Genomic DNA, 15,878 nt, shown 5'->3' with positions numbered 1-15,878 from the left:
ACCAGCTAAAAAAAGAATCTCCAGGAACCTCCAGGAAAATTGAAAGGTCAACGTTAGCGAGGCACGGAAGTTAACTCCATGCTACCGCCGACACTTCAGGAACAGTTGAATATCTAGGTACGCATATGGTAACTACTAGTTAACGTGTTACGTCTTCAACTGCATCAGGGAAAGTAATGGAAGCAGCCTGAGTGTTTGTTCGTTTTCGACGACATTTTAGGTACCGGGAACGTGGATGCGTGGGGTACGTACCAAACGATCCGTCAGTGTACGCGAGGCTCAGAGAGGTCCCGTGGTGGATATCGCATGCTGTTAGCAAACCGTCCAGTCATTGCCGTCTCATGTCTTGACAGGGCCTCGTATTCGACCATGCGGGTGCTGCCGAAAGCCCGACCCTTTTTTAGGCCTGCATCGCCGCATTCTCTTCGGATGGTTATTCCCCAGTCGTTTCGCCACCATTCTGGCTTACAGCAACACGAATCCTCGAGGATTCAGGGACACCAACAGAGAGTCCATTACCTACGGGAAGACGGGACTTTCTCACTTGGGTGCGTGGCACTTGGGGAGTTGCTGGCTGCTTTCCTGTCAAGCAAGAGGTGGGATGCAATGCGAGACTTCAAATTTCTATGCGCGTCTAAGATTCACTTGTAGTGTATTGTAATCCGTACAGTGCCTGGTTTGGATATGTAGTAGTGTAAAGATGTAATAATGTAAAGAAAAAAAGCATGCCTCTCGCGTCGAGTCGCATGCCAGGCTTGATCCGGCCAGACGCCCAGAATTTCGCGGCACATCATGCACAACGCGACCCACACCTCATGCACAGCGGCAGCGCCGTGGCAGGTAACTGCGCACCTGGTCCGTTTCCACCCCCGTACTCGCACCCAGACCTGCCAGGGGTGGACACACCACTCCCTGCTGCTCGCCGGAACACTCGTTTGCGCCAGTTGAGAGGACCTTGTCGATTTGCTTTCGACTTTCTCCTGGTTCCCTCGCTGCCACTTGTTGCTAACCGTCTCACTCGCTCTGGCGGTTTTCTTTCCGGTCGTTGCTGTGCTCTTGTTTTCTCTCCGCCTCCCGCTCCTGAGGCTGAAGTATTCGCTCTTCTCGCCTAATTTTCGCTTGCTTTGCTAAGGGGCACCGGGGGTCCGAGCTGGCGTTGTCTCGTTGCCCGCCGCGACCAGCCTGCATCTCACGGATTCCAATCGCTACTCCGACAACGCTCGCTTGGCACCGCTCTTGGTCTGCCGACGACTTTCTGGCTCCTACAACGCGTTCGGACGAGCTCAAGCACCATTCGGGTGAGCTATCGGGTTGGCAAATCTCCTCTGCTTAGGAAAAGCGAAGGAGACTGCGTACTGGACTGCTGAAGGACCAACCGTCTCCTGGCCGTGTCCCTCTTGGGGCGCCGCGTTTCCCTCGACGGGATGGCCAACCGCATGTCGATGTACTCGATGGCCTCAGAGTCCGGAATGGGGGGCTCTCGAGGCCAACAGTCGGCCCAAGTCTCGACAACGACGCTGCTGAACGCCGTGCATAACATCTACCTCTCCTCGCAGCCATACCACCTCGATGCGGGGACAAGTCTGGTAGTCAACACATGGCTTACCGCCTCGCAACCTGGGCCAACTGGGCTCGTGGGAGGCACGGTAGACGCCGAATTAATAGCCAGGGCATGGGAACATGCTCGCCGGCGTGCTGAGGATGGCTGCATTATCTTGGGGTAAGTCATCCTCGCGGGAAAAGATGTGACCTGTCTCGCCGCTAACCGCTGGTAGCTCCCTCCACACATCTACGCCCTCGATTCTCCGCCCTGCACTCTCGTCGCTCCCCGTATCTGTCCCATCTTCCATTCTCCAGTCCCTGCAAGCTATTGAGCCCTTCCTTCGCTGCGTGACGCCATACAATCCCTCGACGCCGAGACAGATTGCACTTGGTGTCACCCTGACCCTCAACCTCACCGGAAAGATCGTCGGCGCATCAATTGCCTTGTCACAAGGCGGAATCGACACGGAGAAGGGTTTGCTACGCATCCCGAAAGAGTCTGGCTATCGTGCCTTCGATGTCTTTTACTACCTTCTCACATCCGCATCTACCCCCGCTGAGCGCGAGTTCCTTGGTCTGAAGGGGGCCTCCAGCTACAACCTGTTGGCACGCTCCGGCACTTATGATCCTCCTTCCTATCTTCCCACTGCGGATGACGGTGCTGCTGCCGATGACTTCCGGACCGCCCTGAAAGGGATCGGTATCAAGGGTTCCACCCATCGCAATTTCATCTCGACCCTTGCCGGGCTCTTGAAACTGGGCAACACCGTCGACTACACCGTCGATGAAGATGCCTTCGACGAAGTCTGTGAAGACGTGGGCGGGCTTCTGGGCCTCGAGCCCGAGGTCCTGTCGAAACAATGTTCGACCGAGGACCGTGCCACGCTCCTTGCAGGGCTGTACGAAGCATTGGTGGATTGGGTCATCAGGAAGGCCAACGACGCCATTGCCGCCCAAATGGGCCGCATCCGGGATGGAGAGGAGTCTCTAGATGGCAGCCAAGGTGGGCGGACGCCGCTCGAGGACACCGGTGATACCGTGTGCCTGCACTTCCTCGAGATCCCGGATCCCAACCTGGGCAAGGCTGTTGCTATGCGAAGCATCTTCGACGACAACCAGGGCATCAACGCCGAGATGAAGCAGGACGGCATCGAGATTGCTCCGGCAAACAGTTCCGTTCTGCGGGAGATGCAGAACGCTGTTGCCGAGGTTGGGCCCGAGCTGGGCATCATGATTGGGTCGCTCGGCAGGGAAAGGCAACACATGTTCGAGAAGCGGGAAGAGGTTCTCGAGAAGGTTGCTCTGAATGCGGAGGAAGACGGGTTTCTGAAGCAACTAGTCTTCCCCGTTCCTGCCGAGGGCATCAGTCTTGGCAAGAGCGGCCGGATCGATCTCCCGACTCTCCTAAGCACCAGCCGCGCGTGGTACCACCTTAGCATACACCCAACCGACGAGTCACCGGCCAGTCTGGCGGCGCTCCCATCCGTCAACTCGGCCTGGTCTGCGGGGACCGTGTCGCGACAGCTCCGGGCCTGGCGGCTCCCCGAATGGTCAAATCGGCGGAACAAGGCGCTCGATTACACTGTCGACTTCGACTTTGACGAGTTCGTCCAGCGCTACCGTTATCTGGGCTGCATGGATGGTCGGGATGGGATTGAGAGCTTCGTGCTCGAGCGTGGCTGGACCAATGGAGAGGTCGTGGTCGGCCGCGAGCGCGTGTGGATGAGAGAGCATGCCTGGTGGGAAGCCGAGGGTGTGCTCGACCTGAGCCCTGGCAACGCCGAGCGGCTGGGCAGCATGCCCAACATGATGCCGCCGAGTGGCCTGGGCACAGGCTATTCGGCCGGCGCGGGGAGCGGCTTCTTCCCGCCGCAGCCCTTCCACGATGCCTCGTCGAACGGGAGCTGCGAGCAGCTTATGCACCAGAGGAACATGAGCCAGGCGACTCTTGGGGGCGTCCGTCCCGGCGTAGCCCCTTCTATCGCGCCTACCGCCATGACCGGCATGCGGAATGTCAACAACGGCGACTACGGTCTCGGCCACAAGGGCGACACCCACAAGGGCGATGTCTACTACAATAGTGACGGCCAGTTCGTCGGCCAACTGGATGCCGACCTCGCCGAGGGCAAGAAGATCGAGGAGGTGCCCGTGTCAGCGGGCAGAAAATGGTGGGTCATTTTTGTCTGGGCCCTTACCTTCTGGATCCCGTCGCCGCTTCTTCGGTACGTCGGCCGCATGAAGCGGCCCGATGTACGCATGGCGTGGCGAGAGAAGTTCGCCATCTGCATTCTCATCGTCATTCTGAACGGTATACTCGTCTTCTGGATCATCTGGTTTGGCCGCGTGCTCTGTCCGAACTACGACAAGGCCTGGAGCCGGGAAGAGGTCAGCCACCACTTGGGAGGAGGCGATTTCTGGGTCAGTGTCCACGGCAAGGTTTACGACATCACAAAGTTCTGGAAGCTGCAGCACGGCAGCACCGCTCGACAGACCACGAGCGATGTCATGGAGCCCTTGGCCGGTTTGGACATGGACAACTACTTCATCGTGCCGCTTACGCTGGCGTGCCCGGGGCTGGTGTCGGACAACACGCTCCGGCTCGTTCTCAACACCACGCAGGAGTTCCAGAATGCCGTCCACGACTCGGGTCCCGTGTACGCGATGGACCCGAGAAGCGATCTGGTGGAGATCGACTGGTATACCAAGAAGTTCCTGCCTCGCATGAAGGAGTACTACACCGGTGAGCTCGTATGGGATCCCAGCCAGATTAAATCGGAGGGCGAGGACCTGCAGCACATGTGGTTCCTCTGGGAGAACAGGGTGTACGACTTGACCGATTACGCGCACACTCAGGACGTCATGAACAACAATGAGCGCTATGCCTTCCTCAATTCCCAGATCTGGACTGCTATCAAGAATAACCCGGGCCAGGATCTGACCGACACGATCACCAGCATCGTCCAAAAGTCGAGCTCCAACGCCACGGAGAACGCCAGCGTCCGCAACACGCTCAACTGCCTCAACAACCGGTTCTACATCGGCATCACGGACTTCCGGAACTCGCCCCAGTGCCAGGTGAGCAAGTGGATCCTCATCGCCTTCACGGTCCTCCTCTGTCTCGTAATCGGCATCAAGTTCGTCTCGGCCCTCCAGTTCGGCTCCAAGAGACGGCCGTCGCCACAGGACAAGTTTGTCATCTGCCAGGTGCCGGCATACACCGAGGGCGAAGACTCGCTGCGGAAGGCGCTCGATTCACTCACGGCTCTGCAGTACGACAACAAACGGAAGCTGATCGTCGTCATCTGCGACGGTATCATCGTCGGTGCTGGAAACGACCGTCCCACGCCCAAGATCGTCCTGGATATCCTCGGCGTTGACCCCAAGGTTGACCCGCCGGCCCTGGCGTTCAAGTCTGTCGGTACCGGCAGCGAGCAGCTCAACTACGGCAAGGTCTACTCCGGCCTGTACGAGTATGAGGGCAATGTCGTGCCCTACCTCGTGGTTGTCAAGGTGGGCAAGCCGTCGGAGCGTGAGAAGAGCAAGCCTGGCAACCGTGGCAAGCGTGATTCGCAGATTCTGCTTATGAGCTTCCTCAACCGCGTCCACCACCGCGCGCCGATGAACCCGCTGGAGCTGGAAATGTTCCACCAGATCAATAACATTATCGGTGTGGACCCGGAGCTGTACGAATATCTTCTGATGGTCGATGCCGATACCTGCGTGCGCGAGGACTCGCTCAACCGGCTCGTTGCGGCCTGTGCCAACGACGCCAAGATTGCCGGCATTTGCGGCGAAACCAGCCTGCAGAACGAGGAGCGCTCGTGGTGGACTATGATCCAGGTCTACGAGTACTACATTTCGCATCATCTCGCAAAGGCCTTCGAGTCCCTGTTCGGCAGCGTCACCTGTTTGCCTGGTTGGTATGTGAATTCGCTCCACTTCTTCCTTCGGGCCCGATGCTCGGCAGCCCCTGACTAACTGGCTGTAGTTTCTCCATGTACCGCCTGCGGACTGCAGACCGCGGGAAGCCCCTGATCATCTCGGACGACGTCATCCGCGAGTATAGCGACTGCCATGTCGACACACTCCACAAGAAGAACCTGCTATCGCTCGGCGAGGATCGTTTCTTAACCACGCTGATGACCAAGTACTTCCCGTACATGTCGTACAAGTTCATCCCGGATGCCTACTGCCAGACGGCCGCGCCCGAGAAATGGAGCGTCCTGCTGTCTCAGCGCCGTCGTTGGATCAATTCCACCATCCACAACCTGGTGGAGCTGATGTTCCTGCCGGACATGTGTGGTTTCTGCTGCTTCTCGATGCGCTTCGTGGTGTTCATCGACCTGTTCGGTACCCTCATGCTGCCGGCGACCTGTGTCTATCTCGTCTACCTCATTTACACCATCGCCACGCGTACCGGCCCGTTCCCCATTGTCTCGATTGCCATGCTCGCGGCCGTGTACGGTCTGCAGGCCTTGATTTTCATCCTCAAGCGCCAGTGGCAGCATATTGGCTGGATGATCATTTACCTGATCGCCTTCCCGATCTACTCGCTTATCCTGCCCATCTACTCGTTCTGGAACCAGGACAACTTCTCGTGGGGTAACACCCGTATCGTCGTCGGAGAGACGGGCAAGAAGCAGGTTGTCGCCGTGGACGACGAAGGCTTCGACCCCCGCTCCATCCCGCTCCAGCGCTGGGACGACTACGCGCTCGAAAAGAACCTCCCAGGTCGCCGCGGCGGCCCTTCGGAGAAGCTGGGCATGGACGGCGGCATGGGCATGTACGACGAGAACTACGAGATGGATGACATGAAGTCCGTCTACTCATCGGTCCGCCAGCCCTCCGTCCTCGCCGGCTTCCCCGGCCGCGGCGCAGGGGCCTACATGCCGCCCACCCCCGGCACCCCCGGCACGCCCTTCACACCCATGACCCGCACCAGCACCTTGCTCGGCACCCCTTACGCAGAGAACCCTGCTCTCGCCCAGCGCCAGAGCATGATGTCGATGGGCACCATGGCGCCGTACAGCGACTTCCCCGGGGCCGCCCAGCGCGGCAGCGTCGCCAACCTTCGGGGCATGACCGGCACGCCGCCCGGCGGGCCAGGCATGCTCGGCGCCAACCGCCTCTCGATGGCGTCGACAAGCATGCTGGGGCCGAGTCCCAGCCGGCTGGGCCTGCACTCGGACCTGAGCACGGGCTCGTTCGGCGCCGCCGTGTTGGGCACAGGTGCCGGCGGCGGCCCCGTGGATGACGCGGCCATCATCGAGTCCATCCAGGCGGTGCTGCGCGAGGTCGATCTCGACACCGTCACCAAGAAGCAGGTGCGCGCGCTGGTGGAGCAGAGGCTGCAGACCGAGTTGACGGGCGAGAGGCGGACGTTTATGGATCGGCAGATTGATAATGAGCTGGCGAATATGTAATGGGCGGCGTGGAGGGCATATCATTACTAGGTTGAGGTATAGAAAAGGGGCAGCTTTCTTGTTTCTGTTCTTGAGTTGGTTGTGTTTATTTGTGGTTTGGTTACTGCTTGGTTGGTTGCTTACTGTCGGCTTGGCTCAAAGAAGATGCAGCGGGGATTTCTTTTTGAATTTCTCGGGATCTCTCTGTCAGGGTGTGTGATCTATTATCATCTATCTGTCGATCAGGCTGTCTCTCTAGTCTGTCTTGTCCCTGGGTAATAATCATCATAGCTGTCCTTTTATATGTCATCATTTATCTGCTCGCAATTCCATCTCTCTCTCTCGCAGACACACGTGGTACGTACAAAACAAGCGGTGTCTCTTCCAAGTTGGTTGCTTGTCTAGAATCAGAGTGGCATATTCTGCCCATCATGAGATACTGAAACCACCATCCATGCCCTAGGGGGAGTCAAACCTCTCTATGCATTGAAGCAGGCAACTGCAACATCCTTGGTGACCGGACAACCGCACTCACCTCTCTGTAAGCCGCGGCCCTACGTTCGTATGCCATGCCCATATCGGAGCCAAGGCAAAGCTGAAGTATGTGTACATGTACATGTACAATACATACCGTCCCGTTGAGTCGGGTTGCGACGGTACCTAATTCTTCCAAGGTCATCAGGGAGCCAACTAAGGAGCGATGGAGTTTGCTGGAAGGGGGGAAGTTCGATGTCGGGCAAGCCTTTGCTTTTATCTGCCTGCAGCCCTTGATAAGAGCGTTCGGAGGGTTTATTAGGTAAGTAGGTGGCACTGCTTATCCGCGAATTCAAAGGTATCACTGGATGGATCGGACGAAAGGTACGGAGTATTATCTTCTAGTAGGCAAAATCTATACGTATAAGGCCATGACCACTGTTGTCTAGATACGTAGATACCTGGTATTGGTAAGAAATTACTGGCTATAGTTTCTCATCCTGCACCTTCTTCTTCGCAAAAGTTGTTTCTTGCCTGTTTTCGGGATGCGTTAGCTACCCAATATTCAGCTTTCTCCCTTTTCCCTCCTTTCCCCCAAAATCACACGGGCGGAAACGGGATGGAACTCACTCTATCTTTCCCACCCCCTTCAACCGCAGATATACATCGGTGCCCCAACCATGCAGGCTCTGCACCGCGATCCCGCCGCCAAAGTACTCGGCATACGCCCGGCTCAGCGGCAGGCCGTATCCAAGCCCGGCGATGGAACTGCGCCCGTGGCTAGCCGCCGAGATAACGTTCAGCGCGTCCCCACCGGTCCACGACGACGATCCGCCAGGAACATCGTCGTCCGACTCGCTGAAGGTCGTGAAGGAGTAGCTCCAGATGTGGGGGAGCACGTCCGGGCCGATGCCGCCGCCGCGATCGCGGATGCGGATGGTCACGCCGGGGGCGTTGTCGTCGAGCGGGGCAATGGCGTCGCGGTCGAAGGCGCCGCGGGATTCCCTGGGCGGCTCGAGGCGCACCTGGCCCTGCTGCGGCGGCGGGGGCTTCACGGCGGGGGGCTCGGGCGCGATGGTGATCACCACGGGCTCGCGGTTCATGCCGTTCTCGACGGTCGCGCGGAAGGCGTTCTTGAGCAGCTCCGTCACGATGTACTCGAGGTGCATGGGCACGAAGGCGAAGGTGGTGTCGGGCTCGCCGTCGACGATCCACCGCGGGCGCACGCCGTAGTTGAGCTCGCAGATGTCGGCCACGAACCCGCCGCACGAGTCGATGGTCAGCGCCGGGCGCAGCGCCGTGTCGATCACGCCGATGTAGCTGGGGTGTTCCGGGCACGGCGTCGGGCTGGCGGCCGGGTCGAAGTGCGGCGTGCTGCTGAAGTGCAGGGCGATGTGCTGCTCGGCGACGAGGCGTGTGCCGATGCGCGCGCGCAGGTGCTCATCTAGGAAGCGGGTCACTTCGGCGGGCGAGATGTACTTGCGGCACTCGAGGAAGCCGCGGGCCAGGATGGGGATGGTGTCGGTGTGTGTCTGCACGAGCTCCGCTAGCACCTCTGTGAATCGGATCTCGTCTTCCAAGTTGCTGATGGTGCGCCCCTGCCAGGGCAGCAGCGTCGATAGCGAGTGCTGGTAGTTGTTGTAGATCCTGCTGATATTCGGGTTTGAGACGACGATGTATGGCAGGTTGCGCAGGGCCTGGATGCGGTGCGCCAGGCGGATCGGCAGAAGCGAGAGCGTGAAGCGAGCGGATGCGAGGAGAGCATCGGCCGACAACGGGGGGCGGCCGTGTCTAGGGTGAGGGGAGCATCAAGGTTAGACAAATGGCTTGAACGGAGGAACCGGGGGACGCACTTGACAAGATCCGCGAGACTCAGCGGGTGCAATGGCTGCTTGGCCAAGTGGGGGACAAAGTCGTGCTCGCGCTCATGAGGATGGTGATGCTGCGGGCGGTGGTGGGCAGTCGAGGCGTTCTTCAGATGCTGCAGCGTGGAGGACGCTCTCCGCCAGCAATTGATCTGGGGAATGGCACTGCGGCTGTACCGCAGCGGCCTCACAATGGAGCCTCTCATGTCGGCATGTTTGCGCAGAGTGATACACCAGCTACGGACATCAGGAGAGTAAGCCCGCCGCAATCACATCCAATGATTCCCAGCGGATGGACGGCCACGGTTAGTCGCGGATCAAATGGGTCCTACAGCGACGAAGGATTCCAGCTTGGGAGAGGATCAAAGGCTCAGCACTCGAAATTAAGTGCAAGTACTTCTTGAATTGACAGAGCGGAGAGCTGAGCCCATTACCCAGATGGCTTTTCGCGGGATCAACAACAGGCACGCAGTAGGAGTCAGTCAATGGTCAAGGAAGCACGTGAGTTGTTGAGAGTTGAGAGTTGAGACCGAATTTCCAGGTTACGACCCCTAACTATGACGAAAGCCCCCTAACCGCATTAGGCAGTAGGTTTCTGCAGATCTGCCCAGACGAACTTCAGGATAACTGTCACAGGTAATGTCTTCCCAGGAACAGCACGTTCGGGACAGTGGTTTGATATTGTCACAGAAGGGACAGGTACTGCAGCTACTGTCAAAAGGAAGGTGATTTCTGTCTCAGGAGGGCCGATCAGATATACAGCACAATCCATTACACCTCTTACGGAGATTGATTTGTTGCTTGAGGTAGTTAATTAACGCCAATGCCCGAGCCGGCAGCTGAACTTGCAGCTGAAAGTCCGCAGCCCCGCGATGATTGCCCCGCATCCTCACCAGGAGCTAACTATTGCGTCCGAACTTCCGCATCCTCCTCGACATGCTGGACGTGCTCGTGCTCGCCGAGGGTTTGGACAGTGCCTTCCGGGTAAATAGCTCTGTTGATCGCCGTGTCAGCAGTTTGAACTCTCTCTCTATTGGCTGGTAGCATCTGCTGGTTCCTTACTGGAAGCCCTTTATCAGCGCATACTCATGGCCGATCTGGCCGCCCTGGTCCCGAACTTGTTGCTTGACCCTAGCTTGTGTGAGCAAAGAACTTCCTACCTAACCTCGAGTCATGCCGAGGACCCTTACCTCTCGACATCCTCGGCGGTCGCGTCCTGCTTGCAGGTTACCTATGGCGCCTGGTCAGAGTGCCGCATTGCAAGTGGAAATCCCGTCGCATAGACATACGATGTAGGAAGGCATGGCGATCGTTAGGTTGTTGTTGCGTGACTGTTTCGGCTTGATAGTTCCAACAGCAGGATTTAATATTAGGAGTGTCTGGGTAGTTGCTGGTTGCTTGGGCTGGTATGTGAAGCAGGTAAGCTACTTATACACAGAGAGGCTTAGCGTTTAACGGGGACGGGAGTAGGCGGAGCAGGTTGCCTGACGCGACAGTGATTACGGAAGAGGCCACAGGAGAGGGGCATACGTCATGCGGCCAACATTTGGCTTTGGGCTCCTATCATGGCAGTGTTGCAAGCGGGTGGGAGTTTCCAACAACCGCGGTTACCTCCGGCTCGTTCTAGCCCAGAGAGGAAAGTCAGAGGTGTTCATGGCTGCCGCCAGCCAAACGGGTGTTGTGTTGACTGCGATTTGGTTTGCATTGTCAACTCCGGTTGGAGGTTCATGCATGACCAGGCCAGTGACTCCCAGGCAAGTCCAGGCTGTCAACGGCCATGGCCCGCCGGCCATCCTGTTCGCGTTGTTGTGCCATTTTCCCTATATGAAGGACGATGGCTTCAGCCCGGAAAAGCCCTTCATACAACGGAATATTTACGATTTGTTGCTTGTCGTCCTGATGAACCTGATCATAACGCTCTATGTCTACCATGTACACAAGGGTACAGTACTTGTGAGAGGTGGAGGACCCTGAGGGCTGCTCTGAGTCTCTCACGCCTCTTCAGTAACCCCGCTGCCCCGCTGTGCCAAGCTCCACCTCCGCTCCTATCGCTTATCTTATCGCTTATCGATCAACACGCCCAAAATTTCTGGAACTCTACGCGACGACACGGAACCTTTGCAGCGAACTTGCAAGCGCCAAAAGGGGCCTGCCAAAATGGAGGAGCAATCACATAAGCCGCATCGGCAGTCTAAGAAGTCCAAGGACAAAAAGAAGCAGAATACATCAGGTCAGTATTATCAGCGTGCGAACGCCCGTTTCGCTGATCGTCCGTGCTCACACGACCCAGGCTCGAATCTAAAGGCATTTGCTGTCTCCAACCCCGGCAAGCTCGCAAGACAGGCGGCCCGTTCCCACGATGTATGCTTGATACTCGCATGATTCTTCCAAGAGCGGGCACTAACTTGGCCCCTGACAGATCAAAGAGAAGCGCCTCCACGTCCCGCTCGTCGACCGCCTTCCCGATGAACCGCCACCGCGTCTCGTTACCATCGTCGGCCCTCCCGGCGTCGGCAAGACCACATTACTGTAAGACGCCTCACTGCTTAGGATGCCAGGGTTACGGAAATATGCTAATATGTTGTTGACACAGCAAATCCCTGATCCGCCGATATGCGAAAGAGAACATCTCGGACCCTGTGGGGCCCATCACGGTCGTTACCTCCAAGAAACAAAGGTTAACCTTCATCGAATGTCCGAACGAGCTGGAGGCAATGGTCGACATTGCTAAGGTGGCCGATATCGTGCTGTTGATGATCGACGGGAACTACGGCTTCGAGATGGAGACGATGGAGTTCCTCAACATCCTCGCCGCGACAGGCATGCCGGGCAACGTCTTCGGCATCTTGACCCATCTCGACTTGATCAAGAAACAGCATGCGCTCAAGGATGCAAAGAAGAGGTTAAAGCACAGGCTATGGAATGAGCTCTACCAAGGTGCTCACTTGTTCTACCTCTCCGGCATCTGGAACGGCCGCTATCCCGATCGGGAAATCCACAACCTCTCCCGGTTCCTCTCCGTCATGAAGAACCCGAGACCCCTCGTCTGGAGAAACACGCACCCGTACACCATCATCGACAACTACCGCGACATTACCCATCCGACCAAGATTGAGGAGGATGAGAAGTGCGACCGTTCAATCGAGCTTTCCGGATACCTCCGGGGCACCAACTTTGCCGCCCAGGGGCAGCGGGTGCATATCGCTGGGCTGGGCGACTTCACAATATCAAGTATCGAGACCTTGCCGGATCCCTGCCCAACGCCCGCCATGGAGCAGGCAATGGCAAAGATAACCGGGAAAAAGGGCAGGAGGCGCCTAGATGAGAAAGATAAGAAGCTGTGGGCCCCCATGGCCGACCGAAGCGGCATGAAGATTACAGGTGACCACATCGTCATCACTAGGGAAAATGGCTTCGCCTTCGACAAGGACGCCGAGGGTGTTGAGCGCGGGGAAGGCGAACAGCTGATTGTTGATCTGCAAGGCGAGAGGAAGCTTCTGGGTCAAACCGAGAAGGGCGTCAAGCTCTTCGCGAATGGCGAGCAGATTGCCGAGGTCCCTGAAGAGGACGATAGGGGGAGGAAAACGCAGAGGACGGCGCGGTTCTTGGAACGCGATGGCTCAGGTGATGAAGCCGAGGTGCCCGAGGACGAAGGGTTCGTCAGCTGGGAGGAACCAGACGGGTCTGACGTGGAGGACGAATTCGACGAGACAAAACTGGGCAAGTTGTTCAGGAAACAGGACGACAAGGACCAAGGAGATGATATCGCCTTCGCGGATAGTGACTCTGACCTTGGCTCGCTTTCGGGGGAAGAGAATGCCGACGATGACCTAGACTCAGACAACGAGGATGAGGAACTCGACTCAGACGAGGAGGGGGCAGCCGTGAGGTGGAAGGACAACATGATGGAACTCGCAAAGATGAGGCACGGGAAGAGGCCACCATATAGGCCGAAGGATCTTGCGAGGTTCATGTATGATGTAACGCTCACACCAAAGGAAGCTCTTCAAAGATGGAAAGGCGAGGAGGACGAGGAGATAGAAGAGGATATCGAAGAGGATGACGACACGTTCTTCCGGAAAATCGGCAAGGAGGATAAGGAGGAGCTGGAGGAGGACCGGGCGGTCCCTCGGTTCAACTATGAGGAGCTGGCTGCCAAGTGGTCGAACCAGGATGCCGTCGAAGCCTTGCGAAAGAGGTTCGCCACGGCCAACCTGCTTGACGAAGAGGAGGGCGATGAAGATGGCGGCGATGATGACGAAGACGGTTTCGGAGATGAGGATGAAGACGACGAGGGGGACGGTGCCTTTGAGGATCTCGAAACCGGCGAGTCTCACGGTCTTGAAGAGGCCGAGGATAAGGGCGAAGAGGAGCCCGAGATAAGCTTGGAGGCTGAGAGAGAGAAGAACGCGCGCCGCAAGGAGGAACTCAAGCTCCGATTCGAGGAAGAGGATCGCGAAGGTTTCAAGAACGACAAGGCCATCGCCAGGAGAGAAGGCGGCGACCAAGAGTTCGGAGAGGATGAGTGGTACGATGCACAAAAGGCCATGCTCCAGAAGCAACTCGACATCAACAAGGCCGAGTTTGAGGAGCTTGATGAGAGCCAGCGGATTGCGGTCGAGGGCTACAGGGCGGGCAAGTACGCCAAAATGGTCATCGAGGGAGTCCCGGCCGAGTTCGTCAACCGATTCCAGGCGCGACTGCCTATCATTGTCGGCGGTCTGTCACCGACGGAAGACAGATTCGGGTTCGTCCAGGTCAGAATCAAGAGACATCGCTGGCATAAAAAGATTCGTAAGTTAACCGGGGAACGAGTCTGGGCCGCAACATACTAACGCCCGTGTCAATCAGTCAAAACCGGCGACCCGTTAATCTTCTCTCTCGGCTGGAGGAGGTTCCAGACCCTCCCCATCTACTCTATCTCGGATTCGCGGACCCGAAACAGGATGCTGAAGTACACCCCGGAACACATGCACTGTTTTGGCACTTTCTATGGGCCCCTGATCGCGCCAAATACCGGCTTCGCGTGCTTCCAGTCCTTCTCCGCCTCCAACCCCGGCTTCCGGATCGCTGCGACTGGCACCGTTCTGAGCGTTGACGAGTCCACAGAGATCGTCAAGAAGCTCAAGCTTGTATGTTGTACCGGGCCACTGTACTACGCTCTACAATTACTGACCTGAACGCAGACAGGCACGCCATATAAGATCTTCAAGAATACGGCTTTCATCAAGGACATGTTCAACTCGGCCCTCGAGATTGCCAAGTTCGAAGGGGCCGCCATCAAGACAGTGTCCGGTATCCGCGGTCAGATTAAGCGGGCGCTCGCCAAGCCAGACGGCCACTTCCGCGCGACGTTCGAGGACAAGATCCTGCTCAGCGACATCGTCTTCCTCCGCGCGTGGTACCCGATCAAGCCGCACCGCTTCTACAACCCCGTGACCAACCTCATCGGCTGGCAGAGCATGCGGCTGACGGGCGAGATCCGGCGCGACGAGAACATCCCAACGCCGCTCGACCGGAACAGCCAGTACCGCAAGATTGAGCGGCCCACGCGGCACTTCAACCCGCTCAGGGTGCCCAGGGCACTCGCGGCCGAGCTGCCCTTCAAGTCGCAGATCGTGCAGACCAAAGCGCAGAAGAAGGAGACGTACATGCAGAAGCGCGCCGTGGTGGTGCGCGGCGAGGAACGCAAGGCCCGCGACCTCATGCAGAAGCTCACGACGATCCGCAAGGAGCAGGTCGCGAAGCGGCGGGCCAAGAAGGAAGAGAAGCGCGCCGAGTACCGCAAGAAGATCGCCGAGATTGAGGAGCGGCTGGAGAACAAGGAGAAGCGGGAGAAGCAGGCTTACTGGGAGAGGGAAGGGAAGAAGAGGAAGCCCGGCGATGTGGGAGGTGGCGGGGGGAAGAGGCGGAAATAGGTAGACTAGTGCGGGTGAGAGAGTCTGATGTTCTTTCGAGGGGCTGCGAAAAGGTAAACCTAAGGTACCTTACCCACTATATATTGTCGATGTTACTAAGTAAGGTGTCGCTTGGATCAACTCCCGGATACTGACTACATCAAGACGGATATCTCATGCTCCGCTGCTTGCGGGTTGCGACGTGATGCGCGTCCCTTTTTCGTTTGATCACTCCGCATAGCGGCGCATACTGACAGTCATTGGTATTCTTAATCGGCTCAATCCAGTGAGTCGGCGGGGTCCAAAGAAGGCCTGTACCAGGCAGTTTGCAGCTCAGTCACCCAGCGGAACAAAGCTCTTTCTCTCTGGCTGAGGGTGGGACGGCCGGTCGTTGGGTCTGTTTCGGCTCCGAGGGCCGGAATGGCGACCGAGGCTAGGGAGGATCGTGTATGAAGAAGTCTAGTAATGAACATGTATATGTATGTACAACACATACCTAATCATCTGGATAAACTGATTTTAGATGTTTCTAGTTCTCTTTCAGTTGGTCCAGGAGTGATGCCTGGTGATAGTTGAGTGGTTCGGGTTGTGAGTGATGCTGACCCACGAGGGTAAAAATTGTTAGTGAAGTGAAAGCCGTAGACTTTTCGAGCGTGGCAAGTGCGATCTCTCTCCAGACATTAAGTTCTGTAGCATTC

General features: G+C 57.4%; 4 protein-coding genes across 4 annotated transcripts; 2 read left to right on the top strand and 2 right to left on the bottom strand.

The window, feature by feature from the left end:
- The first annotated feature begins 1,268 nt into the window (after positions 1 to 1,268).
- Positions 1,269 to 7,189, top strand: B0T15DRAFT_145062 (glycosyltransferase family 2 protein). The gene is made up of 3 exons (XM_062861923.1): positions 1,269 to 1,720; positions 1,776 to 5,462; positions 5,531 to 7,189. Exons 1-3 carry the CDS (start codon positions 1,425 to 1,427, stop codon positions 6,963 to 6,965), a joined length of 5,418 nt encoding a protein of 1,805 aa, XP_062722341.1. The 5' UTR covers positions 1,269 to 1,424; the 3' UTR covers positions 6,966 to 7,189.
- Positions 7,190 to 7,802: 613 nt separating this feature from the next.
- On the bottom strand, positions 7,803 to 9,848 carry B0T15DRAFT_527567 (branched-chain alpha-ketoacid dehydrogenase). Its single transcript, XM_062868983.1, has 2 exons — positions 9,272 to 9,848; positions 7,803 to 9,209 (listed from the first exon to the last, which is right to left on the bottom strand). The coding sequence occupies exons 1-2, from the start codon at positions 9,487 to 9,489 to the stop codon at positions 8,045 to 8,047; spliced, it is 1,383 nt and encodes a 460-aa protein (XP_062722340.1). The 5' UTR covers positions 9,490 to 9,848; the 3' UTR covers positions 7,803 to 8,044.
- Positions 9,849 to 9,942: 94 nt separating this feature from the next.
- B0T15DRAFT_527562 (uncharacterized protein) lies at positions 9,943 to 10,836 on the bottom strand. The gene is made up of 4 exons (XM_062868982.1): positions 10,573 to 10,836; positions 10,474 to 10,514; positions 10,346 to 10,414; positions 9,943 to 10,277 (listed from the first exon to the last, which is right to left on the bottom strand). Exons 1-4 carry the CDS (start codon positions 10,585 to 10,587, stop codon positions 10,187 to 10,189), a joined length of 216 nt encoding a protein of 71 aa, XP_062722339.1. The 5' UTR covers positions 10,588 to 10,836; the 3' UTR covers positions 9,943 to 10,186.
- A 604-nt stretch (positions 10,837 to 11,440) lies between these two features.
- B0T15DRAFT_509925 (uncharacterized protein) lies at positions 11,441 to 15,201 on the top strand (the record flags this gene model as incomplete). The annotated part of the gene is made up of 6 exons (XM_062867828.1): positions 11,441 to 11,513; positions 11,574 to 11,644; positions 11,703 to 11,812; positions 11,877 to 14,077; positions 14,135 to 14,415; positions 14,470 to 15,201. 6 exons carry the CDS (start codon positions 11,441 to 11,443, stop codon positions 15,199 to 15,201), a joined length of 3,468 nt encoding a protein of 1,155 aa, XP_062722338.1.
- Between the last annotated feature and the right edge of the window lie 677 nt (positions 15,202 to 15,878).

This window comes from Chaetomium strumarium, assembly GCF_033439665.1.
Source record: "Chaetomium strumarium strain CBS 333.67 chromosome Unknown B0T15scaffold_3, whole genome shotgun sequence".
Taxonomy (NCBI): domain Eukaryota; kingdom Fungi; phylum Ascomycota; class Sordariomycetes; order Sordariales; family Chaetomiaceae; genus Chaetomium; species Chaetomium strumarium.
The sequence above is the reverse complement of the archived record's forward strand: the minus strand, read 5'-3'. Positions and strand labels throughout refer to the sequence as shown.